Here is a 23,633-nt window from a genome sequence, read left to right on the forward strand (position 1 = left end):
GCTGGATACAGTAAGCATTTGAATGTAAGCAACATGGTAAGGATTGTGCAAAACAGTTATTAAAAGATGACTTGCAGAAGACTCCTGCCTAAGTGGATTAGGACCGGCGGGGGTGTATCGGTACAAAGAATGCATGGGCATGCTGCTGCTTAGGCCCACAGACTCACTTACCCAATAGGAAGACTTGTTTCACAGCACACCTGAGCAACAGTATGCAAGAAGGCAGGGTAGAGGTGCATCTTTATAGAACGACTGAATCAGAGATGCTTAAGCTTTTATGAGCAAGAGCTCATTTTGTCAGATGCTAATGATGACAGCATCTGAAGTGAGTTCTTACAAAAGCCTATGAATCTCTGATTCAGTTAGTCTATAAGTAGAGCCATCCTTGGGGCTGGGCAACCACCCAGGCTGCCGTGGTCGGGGGGGTACGGCGCATGCACGAGAAGCCTGTGCTTACAGCAGCACTCTCCCCGCCTGTCCCCCCAGCCGCTGCCCAGGGGGAACTAGGCCGGATAGCAGCAATGCCTGCCTGGCACACCATGCCGCTCCACCTCCCCACCAGACTGTGCCCCACACCTCTGCCTGTCTGCAGCAGTGGCACTGACTTGGCAGTGGAGGGATAGAGGGAGAAGGGCACCAAAGGGGGGTGCCAAAATACAAGTTCACCCAGCCTTTCCCTAAGGCTGGCTCTGTCTGTAAGATGCATCTCTACCCTGCCATCTGCCGGACTTCAGACTAGCAAAGCTAACTAGCTCTGTCTTATTTGGAGAACTATGTAATATTCAGGGATCTTGGTGAATATCTCAGTTTAGTCATTATGGACTGCAACCTGTTTCAGATTGATCCAGACTTGCACATTAATGCACAATTTCTCATTGACATCCAGTTCTTCTGTTTGTCCTGTAGGGCCTATCCTGAAAGTGTGTCAAGACTTTAATGATAAAGATGGGTGTTTCAAAATCATATCAGGTTTTTTGTTCTTTTTTGTTCTTTTTTTTTTTTAAGGGAATTTGTAAATTTGCAGTGGACAGATGAAAAAGTGCATGGTCCAGAGCTGCAGAGCCAGATGTTCATTTATCTGAATAGATACTCCGGGAAGATTAATAGCATTAAAAAGCATTTAAAAAAAGTGAACTAATATGTGGATCTTCAGTAGCTTTTTACGTTACCAAAGCTGGCAATGCTGGCCACTTCAGATAGTATGGAAATTGTTTACATTAAAACCTTGGTTTTTACATTAAAACCTACTATATTGTGTGTTCATGCCTGAAATATATTCAGTTCTGGGGCTAAAATTAATATGTTATTACATCTAAAAATAGCCACCTCTCTGGCCAGCTTTGCAATCACTAAATGTAATGTCTGGTTCATAGATAAGTCTCCAACAGGTACAGTTCACCCTGTCTGTCCATGAGCTGCTGTATAAATACTGAGATAGCCAGAGAATTTTTCAGATCATTGGAAGGTGAGCTATGGTGCCCCTTGCGGGCAATTTGCAGCTCGCTCTCAGCAGGATCGGAGTATAAAAATACAGGTTTAGACTAATAATACCAGTCGGATCTACTCATGTTAAAATAAGACCTTTTAGGAAACATGCATTCCTTCTCTGCGGCGTGGAAGGGGGGCTCAAGAGAAGGATCCTGTTAAACGAGTGAACTGAATTCAGCTAGGATGGACATGTGCCGCATATTTCAGTGCATGAGCTTTGGTGCGTGTGTCCAAGGCTTCCTGATGGATTAAAGTCTGTTGTAAACTTTTGCTTTAGTTTGTTGTTTCTGTGCCAGTCTCCCAGGGCTAAACTTAACAAAGGTTTGCAAAGAACAATGGCTTTTAAATTTTGCTGCTGCTGGTAGCAGGAGAGGAGTGGCACACCCTTCCCTTCCATCTCTTGAATCACCTTTGCTACAGCTTGTGAGTGTGTACCTACAGCAGTTGCCTGTGTAAAGAAGCATCTTTTAGCTATTTCTTTTTCAGTTCAGTTTGGCATTGGGAGCACCTTGTGACGAATCCAGCTCTCTTTAGCCCACAAGCAGTCTGCAGACTGGTTTGAGAGCCTCTACCACAGGGCTTGATATTTATCTTCGCCTCTAACGTGGCTAATGTTAAAAATTTACCTGCACTTGTCTGCAGAGTCAGTCCCACCTTACTCCTGACCTAAATCTTCTGCCAAGAGAACTTTCACAAGGTTTCATACCGTTCCTTCTGTTGGCTACAGTATTTCATCATGTGTGTTACAGTTGCCCAGTAATTGTTCGATGTTTAGGTGTCTCCAACTGGGTCAAAAGAATTTCCAAGCACTTCTTGCGCATACTGTGTTTGGATGATCAAGTATGTGTGCACAGTGCAAGGAGAGCACCGAAGTGACCCCCACGTGGAGGTGGGGCCTTGGAAGAATGTGGAATGAAAGGGGAGCAAGGCAAATACAGGAGCAAATGAAAGATAACTTCATCATTACCCTCATTGGGTTTGGCGCAAGGGGTTGAGGTTATCTCCTCTGTTCTCACAAGTATTGAGACCACTTGGTAAATGGAAAGCTTTGCACCTGGCCTGAAAAACTGCCTCTGGCAGAAAAGCTCAAAAGTGTTGATAAATTAATGAATCAAAGGGAACTGTGACATTACCAGAGATCAGTGCCATCCTGTGGCACTCTGCGGCAGACTTTGGGTGCCTCTGTTTTTCATCAGCTACATTGTGTCAGTACTCAGATATGAAAATTACTGTTTTGAAGGTACCTTTGCTCATCAAAGTAAGAAATGTTTGATGTTAAAGTATACAGGAATGGAAACAAGTGCATTCATTTCAGAGCACTATTTTAAATAATTTGCGTGGCATGTTTGAAAGTGCAGTACTACCTCCTAACAGCATCCTGTTTTTAACCATCCCAACAGAAAGGTACTTGGGAGAGGCTGCATTTGGAACAGTTACATTGCAACCAGCAATTAGCACACAGAGCAAACCACCAGCTAAACAATCTCCTTTGTCTTGCTTCTGCCCTTTTTTACAGCTATGAGGACTGGGATCACTTCTAATTCAGTGTGGAGCGTGGTAGAGTGATTCATGCAGAATGCAGGCCAGATCACAATCCAAGAGGAAGGGTGGTAGATGATGGTAATGGTAATTACCCCGGTCAACTGATTCTGATCTTTTAATGTCTGGCACAGCCAAAAACACATGGATACTATGTTCTGCCCTGACCTTCTGATCGGGTCCTGTCCACAGAGATAGTGTTCTTTTTACAGTGCCTAACACAGTCCTTGCCTTCAGCGTTACCAAAATTCAGTCATAGCCACTTCCTTGTCCAAGATGCTTTAAAACAATGACAGAAGAACTCGGTGTCTATAACTATCTGAAATAGTGTCTGAGTAATGTTAATTTCAGTGCCCTGTATCATATATCCCATTATTTTTAGTACTATTTGGGGAGGGCAGAGTGCCTGGTTATCCCAGATAAGTAGGAATTGTTACATGTCTGTCCCCTTTGTCAGTTTTATGAAAAGCTAATTCAAATGAGAGGGGGGAGAAGGGGGGAGAGCCTGTTTCCATATCTTTCTCTTCTGTGGGGACACCTGAGTTCCTCCTTGCATGTAGAAAATGGACCAGCTGGTTTGTGAACCACTGAAGATTTGGTTAACTGCTCTAACTGCTGCATTTTGCTGCCTGAGCACCTCTTAAGCGGTGGGGACCTCACTTATACATCCTGTCTGGAGGTCTGCAACTCCAGGTGCTGGAAACAGCATAGTGAGGCCACAGTTAACTGTTAATTCAGAAGGAAAAGTGCTGTAGTGTCTACCAAACTATTATGTCTGATCCAAATCTCCTTTTGCTTTTGGGATTTGCGGAGATTGCAGGCTGAGGGGAAGGGGGCAGCTGCAGACAATCATTTGTTTTTTTTTAAATTGCTGATTCAGTCAAGCAGGAAAGATGGGTTTTTCTCTACCCTGCAATTATTGTCCCCCTGAAGGTGATAATTACATATCTCACTTTACAAATGAGCTAACTATCTTATACCCAGCATTGGAGACCACAAGTCTCTGTCCTCCTGTATGCTCTGAGGCAGTAACACAGACTGTCTGTCTGCTCCCTTGTGAAACTACTAGCCCTTAGCTACTGGGAATGTTGATCTATAACCTCCTAGTATCTGTCTGTCACTCCTTCCCAGAAGAGAACTGGTTTCTGTTTCTCCACCTACTGTGCATCTCTCATAGTTGCACACTAATGAATCAGTTATGAAAGGGGGTTTCTTAGCAGGAAATTCAAGACTTATGACTTGTATTGTGAGCTGGTTTCGGTGTATTGTTTGCATTTTATCCCATCACCCCTTACACTGTTTCCTATCTTCAATGTTTAGTTTTTATGGATGCTTGCCATTTATGGAGCGATCTTAATCACTGGGACATATGATTAGTCTGGGCTGCTTCAAATCTCTCTGCCCCTTCGCAGGCCTGCTCCAGAAGTCATCCTTCCCCTTGCAGTAGCCAGATCCTTTCTCACCTTGCTATATCTATATAGATATATAACCCCAAGTGGGGAGGAGGGAGGGAAAGCTGAAACAAACAGCTCCTCAAAACCAGACGTGTCCCAAGTTCTGCTGCTACATGCTTAAGTCGACTGTCCTACTTGGAAGCAAACAGTCTTGTTTTTTAATGAGCAGGCAGGTGCTTTTTGTGCGTGAGAGACGTTGCCACAGAGGTCTTCAGAGAAGTTGTACCACACAGTAAATTAGCACCTGTGCATATATAATCTGTAGGAAGACCAGGGTGGAGAAGATTATTCATAAGCTTTGTGGTGTGAAGTAGATCTGAAGGGAAAGCTTTCACTGGGGAGCAGTCCCAGGCACTTGAACAGGTCAAGCATTTTCATTGGTGAAGGCAGGCAGGGGATGATTTCCCCTACTAGAAAGTAAAGGGGCTACAAAACAATTTACAACTTGTCTCTATCTGGACTGGTTTATTTGACGTGTTTGGAGAAATTGATTACAAAAGCTACCTGAGCGCTGGAACATTGCCTTCTCTTAGCACGTTGCATTCAACATACTCATCTTATTTCACTCATCAGCATCCATCTTACCTAACCAGGCGCGATCTTCAGTGATCCTAAACCAGTAGTCTGTCAACAAGACTTTCTGATTGCGCAGATTTTGCTGAGAGTCCGGCGTCTCCTAGGTCTTGTCTCCATGGGGAATTTGACAGGAATAAACTGTCTTGAAAGAGTTGTTCCAGCATGGCATTTTGCAAACAAAGTCCTTTTTATTCTGGGGTAGTGTCCATGCCAGGTACCTGTGTATTATAGCTATCCTGGCATAGTTTGTTTCCATGTGGGTACAGCCTCAGAGTCCTGGGGGTGCTTTTGTCTCTGGTGAAGAGGGAGCAGCCCATCTCTCCATTTTATTGTGTAAAGTGTGCTCTTCCACAAAAAAAGCCCAACTCGAGTGTGAGGGAGGGGGTCGGTGGGATTGGAATGATTTGCATGACTCTAGTGGGCCCCGCTTACAACGAACCAAGAATTGGTGGCATTTTTTGGTAATAACATCCATGTCGCATTGACATGTGCACATTGCCATTTTGGTTACAAGAAACCTCAGCTTGGAGAGAAGCTGGTATTAAAGGTTCTCCCTACTCCATCAATAGCTGTTAATCTTCATGAACAGATAAGACTCCTCTCATTGAAGCAGCCAAACTGCTTTGTAAGGCAATTAAGAGGAGTGATAACATCAGGTCATGCTGGGTAAACAGGAGTGTACACTAGTGCTGCTTTAAGGATGATGTCAAGTCAGAGAAGTAGGAAACTGAATCATGCATCTCAATTGCACGTGGCCGATCTGTGTTAACAGGGGGCTGAGCCGTTAAGTCCATGTGATGTGATGGGCTGGGCTGACGGTCCTTCGGTCAGTCATCCCGCAGACAGGGTCATTGCTTGCTTTTAGGCTCTATGTAATGGATTACTTCAGTCCTAAGAAAAGATTGTCGAAAGCCACCGATTCTAAATAGAGAAATGTAATTACATACTAGTCCTGTCAAAATACATGTCGGTCCATCTCGGCCTTTGAATGTTCTGTGGTGTTAGCACTGGTATCCTGTACCTTGGTCAGCAAATACTAACCCTCAGCATTACTCTTTCCATCAGGTGTATTGAGTGTTTGTGATGTAAGGGTACTTCAGCCACTGGCGAGCCCTCTGCAGTCACCCCAGACTGAAGAACCAGCTAATAAAACTAGATGTAGCAGTTTTGCTTCCAAATGCCAAACCATATTCTTTTCACATGCTAGCAAGCAGAGCAGTGCAGTACCAGGTTACCAGCCAGTGACCATGTTGGCCTAATTTAACAGCAACCTGTGATGATGCCCAGGGGAGTGCTGCCTATCTAATGGAGGGCATCTGTTGTAACCATCTCTCTGTATACTGTATTGTCTTAGGTGTGGTACACAGGGTAGGGGATCCAACACTGAAGCTTCACTGTGGCAGCCTTCTGTGCTTGACAGTGTATATCCTTCAAACAAATGTGGAAATGTTTTCTGTGCTTAGAGAACAATCTGTAAATTGGATGAAAATCCTTATTTAAATAAGCTTAGCCCAGGGTGCTATTCAGTGTTTAGGTCTAACAATAGGCTGGTTCTTGGGAGAAAAGAACAGACACCATTATAATGTATTTGTTAGCGGTGCTGGGCATGAATCGGCCCATTTTCATAGTGCTTTAAAGGGTCACTGGCTAGTTTCATGCAGCCTCAATCCAATAGAAATGTTTCCCTTTTTTTTAGTTTAAGGTGGCAGCAGCTTCTATAAACATACCCCCTTGGAAACTGCACCGGAAACACAGCAACACTGCAAAAAAACCCGGCAGAAAATGGTCTGGAAACAAAATAGGATGCTTATGGTACAAAATGTGTAGGAAAAAACAACAAAGAAAGAGCTGAGGTGATTTTAAAATGCACACGTTCCCTCCTTGAGTTATATAACTGCAGGGCATGAAGGGATGGGAGAGAACTGTTTATGTTCCATGTTTTCCCTTGTATTTTGCTCTGTCTCTAGCATGTTTAAGTCTGATGTCCTCTAGGACAAATGCAAGGATAAACAGTGCTGTGACCTTCCTCACAGCAGTGGTTTGTTAGCATTGGCTCTTATCAAAATGTGAATAGGGCAGTGACCTGTCATGCCACTTTATCTGCTGTGGCTTGTTCTATGGTAGAAGGCTGGGGAAGGGAGCACTTGGCTGGAAGAAGAGGTAGAAGAACCAGATCAGAGGGCTGCTGACCATGAGGCCAGCATGACTGAGTTGTGGGACTTTCCATGGCCAGCAGTGCACAAGGGAGCAATGGATCTAAAATCGCGTTTGGCTGCCTCTGACCCCTCGGCACCCAGGTGGACTGGGAGCAGCCTTTGGAATTAGAACGAGGGTCAAGCTCATGTCTGGAGCTGTAGCAAGATGCCTACATGTCTATGTTCAAAGCAGCTCAAGGGGTGAGCAAACTGAGACAGAGGCCAAAGGCTGTCTATCTAGTCACAAGACAAGTCTGCTGACCTTTTTTTTTTTAAATAGTTATGTAGCAGTTTAATCTGCAGAATACTTAACAAGGGTTCATTATTGGTTATTAATGAATGAATGCCAAAGAATGACTGACAGGCTAATTCAGGAATGCTGTTTTAATGATGGCAACTGCAGGAGGAGTTAACTCTTGTAAAATACAGTCCTGCCTTAGTTTGGTTTTCCTAATTATATTTTTCACCCCCCCTCCTAGTTGTGTGGAAATGTTAAGAGAAATAAGTAAGTCTTAAATAAAACCTCAAGGTAGACCAGCTGATTCAGTGAGAGCAGGGAAGAAGAAAAGCTGCTCTGGCACCAAGGCGGCAATGAGTAAATGAGGAAGAGCAGGCCTTGTGTTCTACCTAGTAACCAGGTTCCTGAAATACAGGGCCCCAGGGACTTCCAGGGAAGAAAACTGCACCACTGAAGAGAGTTGTTAAAAGCTGTATTGTTTGAAAGTAAGCCCCAGTGTTCCTTCCCCGGGACGGAGGAAATGAACTGAATGTTATGCAGGAAAAAGCTGCATCTGGAAAGTCGAGGTTCCAAGTCACCCTCCTGTTCATTCATTAGCATTTCCTAGAGTGTGTACTGCACCTTATAAAGCAAACTTCCTGCCAGGGAAGCTGTGAAACAGAAGCCTTGAGTCAGTTAAGTATGCTTTCTGTCCTGGGACCAGCTTGTTCTCAACGCTGATGTCCTGTGCAGTCAGGGCAGGAATAAACTGTTCTGCAGCCTAACTCGCAACCCGACTATGTTCTTTCCAGCTTGCCGCGGAATTGGGCGGTTTCTTCAGTACAGCTGTGACTCTTGCAGCTCTTGCCTTTACAGCACAAGGGTGCAGGGAAGGAGCATTACTGGCAAAGATTTAAAACATGTCTGCATCTCTTTATCTCCCTCTAGCAGTTTTTGCTTTGTGCACCTTAGCCCAGGACCGTACATGGGAAAGTGGGAGTGCTCTTCTTCTGTACGGCTGTAGCCAGGCCCTATAGGTAGGGCTGAAGCTCATGCTTTCAGATTCTGCCCCCACGCCACAGGCTTGCCTTAATGTTCCCAGTTGCATAGGAGCTGTCCCTTTAACTTTTTTTTCCAGCTTCTGATGATGTCACCTTGCTGTTTCTCACTCCCGGTAGCCTGATAAAGAGATAGAGCCACCCCCCTTTGGGGAGGAGCGACTGAGTAATTAGTGATTCAGGGTTTCAGGTACTGAGCTATCTTCTTCCAGAGAGTTGGTTAGTTATGCTGGAGTCGGATGAGAGAGAGCAGGGCTCATGTAGGTATGTTAACTCCTCTTTGTGGAAGCCATGCACTGGGAAAAACTGTTACACCTCAGAAAAGCCAAGGTATGCTACAGAAGAGGGAGAACTTTTTTTTAACCTTCATGGGGGCGGATGATTGTGGAGTGCAGAAATCCTCTAGGCTGTTAAACTGCAATAGCTGTGCATTCTCCACGTTGGTAAGAAGCGTGTTTCACTCTATCATTTCTGTATCACTCGTGTCCTGCTCTGCAAATCAGTTGCAAGTCTGCAACATGAATGAATTTTCTGTTCCTCCCTGGAGGGGAGTTGCCTGTCTGTTTCTGTAGCTTCAGTCCTGCAAAAACCAGCTGGGGAGGTGGGGGGTTACAGTCCCCCATGTTCCAAAGTATCAAAGGAAACCTTGCCTATAGGTTCAGAAGTCTGGTAGTCCCTGCTTCGAACAGTACTTGTGTTCAGAGCTATTACATGCACCTCACAGGAGAGTTTAAGGTTGCTGTGTAAATGTATACCTACCTTTCATCTCCAGTTCTTGTAGAGAACATCTTTGGATTAGAGGTACATCTGTTGGCCACCAACAGCTTTTCTTAGCAATGAAGTTTCTGTGTTTCCAAAGTTTTGAGCAGCCAGGTGTGTTGGTGTTCTCTTCTTGTATGGGTATCCTAGCATTAAAAGGCATTGGAAAATGGCCACCAGGATGGAGGCAGGAAAACTCCACACATGCACTGCGTAGTTGAGTTCTTTATTTTTCTTCATTGTTGAGGCGTTTTTGTTTGGTGTGGGTTTCCCCTTCCTCCCCACAAAGGCAAATATGTTGGTGTCTCAGTTGAGGTTAGAAAGTGCATGGCAGCCAATTCACATGTTGCTTTTGGTTCTGAAAAAGGAGTTTTATCCTCTTCACCACCCCAAAAAAGAATCATTCACCTGCTCACTTTTTTTTTTTCTTCTCAGTTCTGGCCTGTAGCTGCCAGCATGCTTTCCTCAGACCTCAAACAGTCTGATCCTGGCTGTTGCATCTCACATTACTTCAGTATAGGCTCAGCAGCCAACCAAAGTAGTCCTTGGCAGGATAAAATGTAGCAAGTCCCAATTTAGATCAGAAAGCATCCCCCAAGCAACTGCACTAGCAGCTGAAGGAACAGCTTTCCTTCCATGCTCAGAATGGAAACCAGGCTTTGAGCTCCTCATCCCATACTGTTTATGTACATTGTTTAAGAGGCATTTGGGGGTTTTGGGGGGTTGTTTTTTTCCCCAACTTAAGCTGAATTTTCTGATGCTGACTTGAGGCTGTTGCCTGTTTCTCCTTTGCAAAAAGAAAGTCTGTGGGTCAAGTATTATATTGCTATAACAGCTGACTTAGCAGGCTTTGGAGCAAAGGAGAAGAAAGGGCCATATGTTGTGTGTGACCTAGCTTAGCAGGTTGTATGTCTTGTTCTCTGGTGTGTTTCAGTGTCACTTACATTTATTGCCACAAATACTAACTTACGGTGTAGGAATTGGTTTGTTTGCTGTATTACACTTGAATAGTTTGAGGGTTTTCTCTTCTCGTTTCTTTCATTTGTCCCCTAGCATTAATGCATTATATACTACAGACCAGACTTCCCTCAGCCTCCTAAGCAGTTGGGCTGAAGGCTGCATAAGTTTTAGCCCAATCAGCTAAAGTGGCTTTTGACCCTCATCTTTCTAGATGCTCATAAAGTGTATATGGGCTCTCAAATGCCTCAAGGAAGGATGGAAATGTAAGAGTAATAAGAGTAAGATGGGGGATGTGATGGAAAATGCTGACTTTAAAAATCAAGGTAGCAGATTATGTTGCAGATTTTTATGTCCATCTGTCCCCGCCCCCCAACCTGAACGGCTTTCTAGATTGCCAAAGCAAGGGCATAACCTTCATATTTTCTCTCCTTTTGCGTAGATTGAGCGGCTGGAAGTGAGCAGCCTAGCACAGACCTCCAGCGCAGTGGCCTCAAGCACTGATGGCAGCATCAATGCTGACTCTGTGGATGGGACCCTAGATCCTCAGCGGACGAAGGTGGCTATCACTCACCTACAGCAGAAAATACTGAAGCTGACAGAGCAGATCAAAATTGAGCAGACTGCCCGGGATGACAATGTGGCGGAGTACCTGAAGCTAGCTAACAACGCTGACAAGCAGCAGAGCGCCCGCATCAAGCAGGTGTTTGAGAAGAAGAACCAGAAATCAGCCCAGACCATCCTGCAGCTGCAGAAGAAACTAGAACACTACCACCGGAAGCTCCGGGAAATCGAGCAGAATGGCATCCCGCGGCAGCCAAAGGATGTCTTCAGGGATATGCATCAGGGCTTGAAGGATGTGGGGGCTAAGGTAACTGGTTTTAGTGAAGGGGTAGTGGACAGTGTTAAAGGTGGGCTTTCCAGTTTCTCCCAAGCAACACATTCGGCAGCAGGAGCCGTGGTATCCAAACCTCGGGAGATTGCCTCCCTGATAAGGAACAAGTTTGGGAGTGCGGACAATATTGCTAATCTGAAGGACTCCCTGGAAGAAGGGCAGGAGGATGGGAAGACTCTGGGTATTCAGAACTTTCAGTCAAGCCCAAAATACGGCAGTGAAGAGGACTGCTCCAGTGCCACATCAGGCTCTGTGGGAGCCAACAGCACCACAGGAGGCCCAGTGGGAGCTTCCAGCTCTAAAACAAATACTCTGGATATGCAGAGCTCAGGGTTTGATGCAATACTACACGAGATTCAAGACATCCGAGAAACACAGGCAAGACTGGAAGAATCCTTTGAGAGCCTTAAGGTTCACTATCAGCGGGATTATTCGTTAATAATGCAGACTCTGCAGGAAGAACGGTACAGGTAAGCATGTCATTCAGTAGCCCCCATATTAACTGCTCCAAGTCAGAGCAATGCAAATCTCGAAAGATTCAGCAGACTATGGACAGTAACTTTTTTAATTCATGTGTGAAACTCCTTAGTCTCCTTAGACCTTGTAACACAACTTTAACTGGTGTCCTCTGCCACTTCACTGCTCACCCCCTTTCAGAACAAGAAGGGAGTAGCAAAGAAAGGCCTGGCCACGGAGCTGCAATTCTCAGGTAAGAAGTTAACCAGAGAAGGTTTTGAGACCTCATGGGAAGAAATGCCCCCCTCAGCTGTCATCACAGTACTCCTGTTCTTCCATAGGGAAAGGAAGAGCACATGCAGCTCTGCCCTGATTCATCTCCCTCCGTCCATGCAGGCCTAGACCTGCTTCTGGCTAGAGAAGTGGGGAGCAGAGACGTGACTCATCTCCCTTTAGTATCTAGCCCTTCTCCCAACATGTCCAGGGACTCTCCCTGAAGATGTCCTCTGCCAGTATAGTCCAAGGCTAGAAGTCTTAGCCCTTGTCAGCTCCACAGTGGCAGAGGGCACTCAAATCTTAGCAGCCACTCCATGCTACATCAGCACACCTGCCACAGGAGGAACGTGGCTGTGGAAACAGTTTGCCTGTAGCTGACCTAGTTAATGTTCCTCACGCGGCAGGAAGCAGCAAGAAGGTGGAGTTGCTTCAATGGCAGCAGTTCCTCATCTCTCAGAGCCTTCAGCCCCACAGAGCAGCTGTCAGCAGGGGGGGACAGAGGGGATCAGAGCAGAGCTCCATATACTTCAATGTATTGCTGTCTGTCCCAGGGGTACGGAGACAAGGAACCTGTACTCCTCCATCTAGGATGCTTTATATCTGTGGTAGGCTGCCCCTACCAGAGCCACGCTCTCTCTTTATCTGAACAGTTTGCCCTCCCATCAAATAGGGAAGCCTGTATTTATCCCCACCAGCCTTTTTTGTGGCTGTGTACAGGCCAGTCCTTACTAGCCACCCAGGCACCACTGCCCAAACCCGATGGGATTCTGGGACTGCGCCGTCCCTCCCTCTTGAAATGCAAGGGAGTGGAGTAGGAGGATGGCAGGCAGGCATTGTTTATGGGGTATGTTCAGCAACACTTGAGTCAGGGTGTCCAGAGCAACCTGGGCTTGGCTATGCTCTCCTCCACAGCAGGGCACAGGGGTTGTGGTGTATAGTGCAGCCCTTGCTGTGCTCAGCTCACCAATAGAAGTTGCTGCCACAGCCCTGGAAGAGTTCTGCAGGGTTTGGGCTACTGTGATCTGGTGAAAGACAGTGAGCTTGGTGCATTTGCAAACCTGGCATCCCCAGGCCAGGCTAGGGTCAGTTTCTAGTCCTGTTTTGGGGTGATCAGGCCTTTAAAGTGACACCAGAGCCCAGCCCAGCAATGTGCTTTTCACCTCAGTCCCTTACCAGGGTTGTGGGATCTGATTTCTGTTCCACCTTGGAGAGGTGGTGCTTGTTTGTTACTGGTTCGGCTTCTCATTTGTCATCTGTTATGGAACCACATACATGCTATAACGCTACCAAAATGACAGCCTGACATGCATCATCAGAGACCCCTGGGGACTGTTGAATTGTTTTTAAATTATTTAACAAAGTTCAAAGTTTATTCAGTTTAATGAGTCTCACAGGGTAAAAACCTTTTTACCTTCCAGTGGGGCAGTGGGCACAAGGTATACTCCAAAATCAGCTTAGGAAACCAACTTTTGAGAAGACTCATCTTTTGGTTTTTAAGTATGCATGAATCTGAGAGTGATTGGAGAAAATAAGGTAGCAAAAAGACTTGGGAAGGTCACCCCAAATGAAATAAAGATGTGAATTCAAAGTGGGTTAGTCAAACCCCTTTTGTGGACACACTCATTCAGAATGAAAATGGCTCTGCCTAGTTTAACCTACTCCCCTTATAGCTTGTACCCAGTTCAGATGCATTTTGCTGAGCGTCCCCACGTAGACAGCCCCTCAGAAATGACCAGTTAACTGCACGTGGCAGTATCTGATCACCTGCAAGGACCTTGGACTAACTTGTGGCAAAACAGGACTAGCTTGCAGTATTTCTGATTACTGAAGATATCACTTGGTTGATTTTATTATTCAAATCCATTGGAGATAAAGCAAGTGTCCCTGTAAGAGAAGAAAACTGAAACGGATATCTTAATAATTTGCCCAGGACCAGAGAGGAAATCAGTGCTGGGATACAGAACTGCTAGCCCATTCTGATCTATATTTCTCTTATGGAAAAACTGTTTCTCGGGTCAGAGAGAAACCAAGAGATTATGGTTTGATTTGTCAGGCCAGGGATTCATGTTAGACAGAGCTGGTTGTTTCTAGGACTCCTTCAGAAACCAGCAGCATGTGCAGCTGTTCTAACGTGCAGTATGAGACCTGCCTGCTGCTGCCCTGGGAGCACATCAGCCCTGGTACCTTAAGGGAGAACTAGCTCCTTAACTATTTTTCCCCCACTAAATCTGTGCAGTGTGCATCCAGAGTCTTCTCCTTTTGTGCATGTGCCGAGCCTCTGCTTTGCGTCAGCTCCATCTCTGTCTCGCCACCGTTGCCTGCCCTGTGGGCTTTCCCTGACCTGCCTGGTTCCCTTCCTCCATCCAGCTCTTGACTATCACTCAGCATGGCTTCTCTTGTACTAAGTAGCTTTGGGGGAGTTGCCAGTGCAGTCACTCCAGTTCTTCCTGTATCTGCCTCCCTTCCCCCTCCCCTGCACTGCAGGTTGTTCCAGCTGTCCTAGTGACACAGTGCCAAAGCTGTACAAAAGGCTCTGCTACCTGCCCATTGGCTAACTGATATGGCCCCAGACAGTTTAACCACTCCTCCTGGAGCTGAATCGTGGAGGAAGGAAGATCCTAGTCTGGGCTTTTTGCAGTCTTTGTGAATTTTTTTTCCCCAGTTTGGAACAAACTCCAAAATAGCCTGTTGCTTATCTCACCCTTTGAAAGGTGACAGCTGCTTACTGATAGCAGCAGGGACTTTCTGTGCTGTCCAGAAACCAAAATAAAGTTCCCACTGAGTGTTTTCGTGTTTCTTGTCCCATTAGAAACCTGCTTTCACACAGTGAAAGTATGAGCTCACAGGTTTGGAATGGATCCAGTTTGAGGCTTGCCCTTTTTTTGTTTCTTCTTTTAAACCAACATTATTGGAAAGTGTAGTCAGATCTCACAGGATCAGTTGAGGGACCCATTGGGCAAAACTCTACCATCTGACACCTTTTAATTTTTTTGGATTGTTAGTGGTTATATATACCTGTTTTAATTGCACTCTTTTTATTTAAAATACTGCTTGCTCGGTTACCCTTTGAAGCAGAGAACTGTCAGGACAGACTTTCAGTGGTGTGTCATGTGGTATAAGTAACTTCAGGGCAATAAAAACCTTATCATCAATAAAAAAAATCATCATCCCCTGGCAAGCAGGTACTAAAATGTTCGTGCCCAGGTGTGGACACTTGTGCTTGGAGCTGAAAGTATGTGTTGGGACAGAAAGTAGCACATGCTGTCTTTGGAGCAGTGCTGTGTGCCTCTGTGTACCATGAAGGTATAAGTCTTTTGACGCATTGCAAATCTTGTTGCTTTTAGCTGCCATTCTTCTATTGAAAGCAGCCAGTTAGAAGAAATGTACTGAAAAGAACTATGGGAACAAGTTATGATAAGGGTACAGTGAAAAATGAGATACCTGTCAAGAGGTGCATGTGGAAAGGTAGATTTACCGCTCGCTTCACATTGTGCTTAAAGATCTGTCAGCATCAGTTTTTGGAACGGCTGATTCAGCCCGACTGGGCAAAGCATTCAGTGCTGATAAAATGTCTGATAACATCCCTACTATTATGTGTTCTGTGTTGGGCTTACTTACATTTTTCAGCTATTAGTTTAAAAATACATCAGGCATCTTAAAAATGACGCTGTTCTTTCCATGTCCCTCTGCAAGGTTGCCGTGTAGTACTACCCCAGTTAAACAGACCTCAGAAGGAATGGGAAACAAGTATATAACGCATGCACTCTAGAAATCCCAAATTTCCCAAATTTGTTTTGAAAACGTGATGGCATTGTTGTTTGAAGTTCTGTATTGCAGAATTTCCAGGACTGGACACAAGATCTGCACCCACTAAAAAGAGGGTAATGCCCATCCTTGGTGTCATGGGATGTTATTCCTACCTGGGCTGGGTTGGTCACTCCTCCATTACTGAAAACATCTCATCCTACAGTTCCTCTCAATTTCAACCTGTTTAATTTGGAGGGGACCATGCACATTTGAACGGGGCGGGGGAGAGGGAGGAGGAGGAGAACAGGACACTTTATGCTCAGCAGGTAAAAAGACATGCCAGCTCTCAGGACCTGCTCAGAGGTTAGGAATGTTAACTGGCCTCAGCAGAGCTGGTTGTGAGCAGGTGAAGCACTTGCAGGTGCCCAGTGAATGCAGATTATCACGTGGCCACATTGTGTGTGGTGTCACTCTCTCACATGTGGTGTGTGTGTGCACAGCACTGGTCTCTCTTTCCAGAGGTCTTATCTTTTCTGTTTTGATGTCATTTGCTGTGGTAATAGTGCCTAATCTAAACTGTCCCACTTTTTTCCTCAAAACCCTGCCTTCCAATCCTGTGCTTTATCACAAAACAAACTTTTCATCTCCTCAAATATGATGAACCAAAAAAACCCCAGCCTCTTTAATTCTTTGAACTCATAGATGTTAAAGAGTAAAAAGAAGACGAACTAAACTTAATACCCAAAAGTAAATAGGAAATCTCTCTGTAGTGGCAAGTGTTGAGTTGTGATATGGGCTGAAGTCAGCCTGCACAAGCCGTGGCTGGCTGATGTAATGGGGCAAGCAGCCGTTACATTGTGGCCAGGCAAGTGGGGTGAAGTTGTTGCTGCTTGTGGAATAAACCAGCAGCCCTGGCCAGCACTCCTGGCTCTGGGAGGCACTGTGCTTCTTTGCTTTAATCTGTGTTATGCCCAAATGCTTTAATTTGCAGATTTGAAGAGTGTCCTTATGTTTCCTGTAAATTGAAGTATGTACTGAAGTTATCCAAATCCGTTGTTTGCTGTAACAGAACAGGATTCAAGCTTCTTGGCAACCGCTGTTTTATGGAGACTGTGGGGATAGGGATAAAGGCATAATCACACTATTTTCATGAGCATGCAAGTCCCTTGGGTGTAATAATAAATTCTTGGAAAAGGTAGATTTGAAATGTATTAACATATTGACTGTTTTTCCTCTAATCTTTATGCGGCGTGTAGCACTTTTTGTAGGTTTAGCTCTGAACTGTGCTTTGGTTGCTGGCAGGTTTTTATTAAGAATCTTTTTTTAATCCAGGATCTGGAGGGGGAAGTAGGATAAGAAATGGCTATATTAAATAGCTGGTCAGCCATTACATAGTTTGATTTCCTAGTGCTGACACATGGAGTCTGTTTTTTTTGGTTTGTGGTTTTTTGTTTGGTTTTTTCTCTTAGCTGCATCCCACGCTCTGTCTTGATTGCAGAAATGCTTTGGAAGTTTTGGGAGTGAACAGCATCAGTTAGTGATGTCCTTTTTAAATGCAACTGGATGGCCAAGTTGATTGCTGTTGTTTTACAGTCTGACATACCACCTCTTTTCTAGTTCACAGTGGAAACAATTGCCAAAGAGTTGGACTTAAGTAAAGCGCTGCTCTGTAGTAAATATTCATTCTCTTATTTTTTTCAATGAAAACAAAATGCACATTAAAGAGAGCTCAGGTCTAGGAACTAAAGGATTGTCAGCCAGTCGCATGGAAAACATCAAGTAACTCTGCAAGAAAAAAGAAGGATTTGTACTTTGTCTTGTGTCTATTTAAACATTAGCTGAAGGTTAAATGAAGGCTAATAGTTGAGGATTGCATCCTGTACATTTTATTTATATGGAACCAGAGAAGAATTGGACTTAAAACGAGATGAGTCTTCATTTTAGTTTTTCCCTCAGATTTTTCAGTGGTTTGTTCGCATTGTTGGTACAAATGGTGAGAGCCTAACTGAAAAAGGTCACTAACATTTTTGCTGTGTTCTTTAAGATTGGTTTTGAATAGAGTTAGATAATGTGGTGAAAATGCCAACAGCAGCAGTAGCCGGGTCTGCGCTCGGGTACCCACCAAAGCTACTGCTTGTAGCTGAACAAATGGTAGGATCCTTTAATCTAGACAGTGCCTAGTTTACTATATCTAGACACTTGGTAAACTCTCTTAAGTAAACGGAAGTACAGAGAGGCTAACAGAAACTGTATAAATATTTAACCAGTTTTGAGGGGGTATTGAAACCTCATTGCTTGTAAAAGCACTTGGAGCTCCTTGGATGAAGAGGCTGTGTGGAGACATATTTGACAAAGTTAAAATGACATTATGGGATTAGCACTGAGCAGTTACCTGAAGCATTGTTAATAAAATAAGAGTTTTTTTCCTTCACCCTAAAAATAATCCTTACGCTTCAAATCTTTGTCCCTGGAGTAAGGATCACTTGCGGTCCATTCATCCCTAGAAAGATAAAGAAACGAGCCTGCAGGCACATGATTAATGTGCTTTTGTCATAAATAACAGAACATAGTAATTTTGTTAGTTGGACTGAATCATTCACAGAAGGTAAAGGCTAAAAAAAACAAACCCCATTCAGGTGACTTTTCCACATAATGAGTCAATACTAGACAAGACCGTCACATTCTCTGTCTGCCTGAGAGATTGGTCATCTAATTACAGTATCATTTTCCTGCCTGTTGCTGATCCAAGTAGAACTGAAAATACCTGTTGTTTGGTGCTCGGCAGGCGCTCAGCCTGGTGGCTTAATGCACACGAGGTGGGGGAAGGTGATACAAATGATCTTCCTAACCCTCTGTCCTTGATTTCCTATGTCTTGCCTTGGAAGAGGTCTTTAGCCTCTCTGTGCATATGTCCCCAAAACTACCTACCTTTTCCTGTCTCATGGGTAGGACTTACCTCTCCCACAGTGGGGAGGCCTAGTTCGCTGAGATGAGCAGAAGGGCTAGGGACACGCACAGCATCTTAATGCTACAGATAGCTTTGAAAAACACCTTGACCATTCACCTTGAGATTGTTGATGTAGTTCTGCTGACCCATTCCCATTAACATACCCCCTCCCTTGATATTTCTCATTTCTAGATGTGAACGACTTGAAGAGCAGCTGAATGATCTGACAGAGCTCCACCAGAACGAGATCCTCAATCTAAAGCAGGAGCTGGCCAGCATGGAGGAGAAAATTGCCTATCAGTCTTATGAGCGAGCCCGAGACATCCAGGTTGGTGAAAGAGGCTGAAGTGATTAGGTGACCTCCTTGTCAAAGGACACGATGGCAATAGCAGTTCCCCCTGCCTCCGAAATGTTTTCTTGAGTCCATGTTTGTATATTAGCCCTTGCTTTCCTTCCAAGTGGTCTTGATCTGCCTTTAGTTCTTAAGTTGTTTCTCTAATTCAGTCCTGAGGCAAGGGAAGCCAGTGTGTGTTTGCTAGCTATACGGGCAAAGCTGTCTATGTGTCTGTTCAGAGGAGCCTGTCAGCTGTCCCACACTGGGATTTGTTTTTGTAGGGTAAAGTCGAGTGGGAGCATTTTTCCATCTTTGGTAGTGGCTATATCATAGGCTTCTGTGCAAGCGTTGGGAACTATTAGACTGGGACATATGAGGCGTTTACAGCAGTATTCCCAGGAGACTGGTTGCAGGATTTGTGTGCATGTCTCACTCGATTTAGAGCAATCGACAGAAATGTTTTGATGGAAAAACGGTAGCTGGCTTTGTGCATCCTCTGTGTTGAGGCAGGAAACAATCCATTCTGCTGTTCATGCCCAAATAAAGAGGTATTTTTAGGAGAGGAGTTGCCCTCGGTATGCAAAGTATCTAAAAACCAATAGGCTTTGAAAGCAGGGATTTGTAGAGTTGCAGGGGTTTTCACAGACACAGATCTGTAAAAATACCTGGGATTTGACTAAACCTTATGAAGGCCCAGTTAGGAACAGACCCATAATCTATTTTAAATCCTTGTTGTGTTAGTTTAAGCAGGCTTCTCTGTTCCGCTGAGATGACTTGCAGTATTTATAGCATGTGCTGAGAATTTTAGGTCAGAGTGCTTTGTCTTTCCCTTCTCACTGAAGAGTTTTTTGCCAGGTGCTTTCCTTTTGGTTATGCCTCTAGACTTGGCTGCGGGGCTGGCCAGGTTACTGTCCTTTCAGGTTTCCTGCTAATCAGTTTTACCTAAAGCTGTCAAGTAATGTTCTTTATGGGAAAGTCCCCAAGCTCTGTTGACCTCCACAGCCTGGTTGGAGTTTTCTGCAGTGGCAGGTAAATGCAACATGTACCAATGACCTTTATTATGTTAGATAAATGTTTGAGGGCAGCAGTGTCATGGCCCTTGCTAAGATATGCATCGGGCTGCCACTTTTTGAGTGTGCTGCAGTGCCTGTATTGCACGCCCCTTTTAGTTGCACCAGGGCCCAGAGGTTAAACTGAGGTTGGGATTGATCAGTAACCTTTCTTTCAGCTTCCATTTTTGGAGCACTTCCCACGCTCCAGTCAAATCAATCCTGCAGTGCCACTCTGGGAGTTTCCCTGCATGGAAGAGAGCTGTGGGTAACTTGGATAAATGGGAAGTGGCATTTTTAATTCACATTCTAGAGAATAGGGATCAAACAAAGTTGTAATCAGAATCCATTTTTCCAGGTGGCTGCACTAGTGGCTGCTCTCTGGTCTGCCCAGCAAAGCAGGGTACTTGACCTCAGATTTCATTTTGGTCTAAATGAGGGGTCGTTCCACTGTCCTGAGTTGGGGGGGGGGAAAGGCCCCCAGTTGTTGAAGGCCCCAGGCCCTCAGTAAGTTCCCCTTTTAGGGTCAGACACCTAGGTGTCAAACTATTCCCAGCTTGAGAAGAGGAATGGTGCACTCTAATGTGACCAGTACAGGATACAGCGAAGCAGGCCATCCTGGTGACATCCCCAACATGCATTTCTTTTCCATAGTTGGACAGAAGACTGACCCTTCACACGTCCCTCTCATTAGCACCAATGTAAATCAGGAATTGAGAGTTGTTACATGCTTTGCAGTTCCCGGGTAGTGAAAGATTCAAGACTCCATGGGAACCGGCCTGGGCTTCTTTCCTACTGCTGCAGGATATGAAATCTGTCTGGGTGACTCACATCCTGCAGCAGGTGTACAAGGCCTGAGGAATGCAGCCACATGATGACTCGTAGTATCAAAACACCGCTGAGGTGTAATAGCCTGTCCTGTGAGTACGGAAAACATGACTGTACCTTCTTCTCAACAGGAGGCCCTCGAAGCCTGTCAGACCAGGATTTCCAAGATGGAGCTTCAGCAGCAACAGCAGCAAGTGGTGCAGTTAGAGGGGCTGGAGAATGCCACTGCCAGGAACCTGCTGGGAAAATTCATCAACATCCTTCTGGCCGTCATGGCTGTTCTCCTAGTCTTTGTCTCCACTGTGGCCAACTGCGTTGTCCCCCTCATGAAAACTCGCAATAGGACGTTCAGCACTTTATTTGTAGTGGTTTTCATTGCTCTTCTGTGGAAGCACTGGGATGGCATCGCTAGCTACTTGGAACGGTTCTTGTTGCCTCCCAGATGATGGCACGAGGCATTGGCTGCATTGCCCCACACATCCCAGCACACGCTGGTGGGTGAGCGTCGCAAAGATTAGTCAGCAATGATGCTGATGAAGTTTTAAAGTGTCCGAGTGAATTTGTTTACATTTAGAATAACGTTTTTCTCTGCGAGACGCATTGCAATAGTATTTTTTAGATTTTATTCAAGAACTCTTTTTGGCGAGAATCCTGGATAATTTTTATGTAGCATGGTTCTCTTTGGATGCAAATCTTCAGATTCTTTAAGTGTACAAAAGAATACAGTGAAAATACACAAATGTGGAGCACACCAATGGGCAATTTAAATTATGGTTTGAACTACTGTACTAAACTTGGTTAGGAAGAGGAGAACACGGTTAGCTTAAATAGCCAAGATTAATCTAGTGCACAGCCTTGTGTGATGGTACCACAGCGAACCTGCAACGCTAATCTTTACTGTGAAGCCTGCTCACATTCCATGTCCGAATGTATGGGTTCAGGGTGTTTTTTTCCTTAAGAAGGGGGAAGAAAAACCAAACACATGGATCCCTCCCCCTAGCTCAGCTCCTGGGTCGGCCATTTGTGCTAATATGACGTACAATAATTTTCTGTGAGGCCGGTTACCTTTTGCTAAGTATACGAAGTGGAAGCGTTATGCCGTACACAGTAACTGCACAGTTGTACTACAGTATTTTGAAGTAGCCCTTTAAATACTTATCTTTAAGCAGGAGCCCTTGGTCGCACTTTTAAGGTTTTCTAATATATGTATATTCACAGATTTAAAAAAATTCGAACAGCATACTTGAAGAGTGTAATACTCAAACTCTCAGTGCTTCCTTATTGTTTCTAATAGGATTTTTTATTATAATTATTATTATTATAATTATTATTATTATTATTGGGGGTTTTTTTGGAAGGGGCTGGGGGGGGGTCATTTTTTCCTTTTAAATAAAGAAGTGATGTTTTTAAATGAAGAAATGCGTGAATAATTGTGAGCCGTCTTGTCCTGAAACAGTTTTGAAGAGGGCAGGAAGGAGTTTCTAGTGAGAGCCTGTCTGCTGGAATGCAGTGCTGTTGACATGCCATTTCTCTGTCCTCCCGTGCTTGCGGATGCAGCATCATGATCAACATCCACCTTTCCCACACCGTTTTTTTTTTTGTTACACGCTCCTCTGTCCTTTCTCCTCTCTGGTGGGTGTGGAAGAGAAAAGGCGTCATGTTTCTCTTTCCCAATTCTGTCACTCTTGGCCTCACAGTAGTTAAAGTACAAGCAAACAATTTCTTTTCATCCCATTTGGGGAAAAGACAGGGTTTTTAATGGAAAGAAATGAGGAAAAAAAGTTTATTCAGAAGAGTGGATTCTCTCATAAATATCCCTAATGATTTATTTTTAAATAAATCCCTGATAACTGAAACCAAAGTTGTTCCACCCCCCCACCCTTTCCATCCACCGTCTCTCTAAGATCATCTGTCTTTGTTTAGAGGACACCTTTTTATGCTGTGTGTATCCATTGAGCATGCCACAGAGAGACTCCCCTTTTTCTCTAGTTGGGAAGGCAAGTATTTAAGACAGATACTGTGTCAAAGCACTAGAAGAAATGTCAGTGACGGATGCAACTCCTGTCTCTGCACTATGTTTTGCAGTTGCTCGTCGTTACAGGCAGGGCTTCATATGGAAGGACTCTGGCTTCACTCTGTTTTTCCTTCTGCTTGTACTGTAAGAAGTCCCCTTCTTAGTTCCATCCCAGGGAAATCAAAAAATGGATAATCCAGTAGATTCTTTCACACCATTTGCAGTATTTGGTCAGGCTCCTTGTTTTCCTTTATACTTGGCCTAAGTTCCATGTAGGAACTAAACAACGCTCAAGTGACCTAGAGTGATACATAATAGGAAGTGCAGGGATTTGTGCTATTGTGTAAACACCAAGCCTGGGGCAGTTTCCCAGAACTAGGGTGGCACCTCCTTCTCAGCGGGGAAGAAGGTCTTACTCTTTTAGTTGCTGAAGAAAGACCTCCAGTTTTTCCAAGCTGTCATCTTCCTCCTTCAGAGGTTCAAAATATCATTTCCCTAGCTGCAGCTGTCTTTAAACTCAGGTATCCCACGATTATTCCAGCCACCTCACTATGCCATTGTGGACTAATCTGTTCCTGTCCTCGTTAAAAATAAATTGCCAATTGCAGCTGACTTGAGCCAAAAATAAGCATTCTTATTTCCACAGAGCTGAAAATGGAGCATGGATTATATAACGTTGCCCTCTTAGATTGCAGTCACCAGCTAAGGTGAAACCCATTGGCGTCACCACCCTTGTTGGTAAAAAAGAGATCTAATCTGTTTTCATTCATTCATGTGACGATTCTCCTTTCCTGTCGGGTTTTCTCAGAAACTGAAGTAGGAAAATCACAGTAATAAACTATTG

At 44.6% G+C, this 23,633-nt stretch overlaps 1 protein-coding gene across 8 annotated transcripts in view; it reads left to right on the forward strand.

Annotated features, from left to right (window-relative positions):
* The window catches only part of TMCC1 (transmembrane and coiled-coil domain family 1), a 165,859-nt gene extending 143,310 nt beyond the window's left edge, over nucleotides 1-22,549 (forward strand). For 6 of the 8 annotated variants that reach the window (XM_019536545.1, XM_019536546.1, XM_019536544.1 and 3 more), the window contains 3 exons: nucleotides 10,686-11,608; nucleotides 18,757-18,892; nucleotides 20,907-22,549. In XM_019536545.1, the coding sequence (XP_019392090.1) occupies nucleotides 10,686-11,608; nucleotides 18,757-18,892; nucleotides 20,907-21,221 (1,374 nt within the window). In that variant the 3' untranslated portion in view covers nucleotides 21,222-22,549. The other 2 variants (XM_019536549.1, XM_019536547.1) reach the window with 2 other exon arrangements.
* The last annotated feature ends 1,084 nt before the right edge of the window (nucleotides 22,550-23,633 follow it).

Source organism: Crocodylus porosus, unplaced genomic scaffold (assembly GCF_001723895.1).
Source record: "Crocodylus porosus isolate Cpor-Errol unplaced genomic scaffold, CroPor_comp1, whole genome shotgun sequence".
Taxonomy (NCBI): domain Eukaryota; kingdom Metazoa; phylum Chordata; order Crocodylia; family Crocodylidae; genus Crocodylus; species Crocodylus porosus.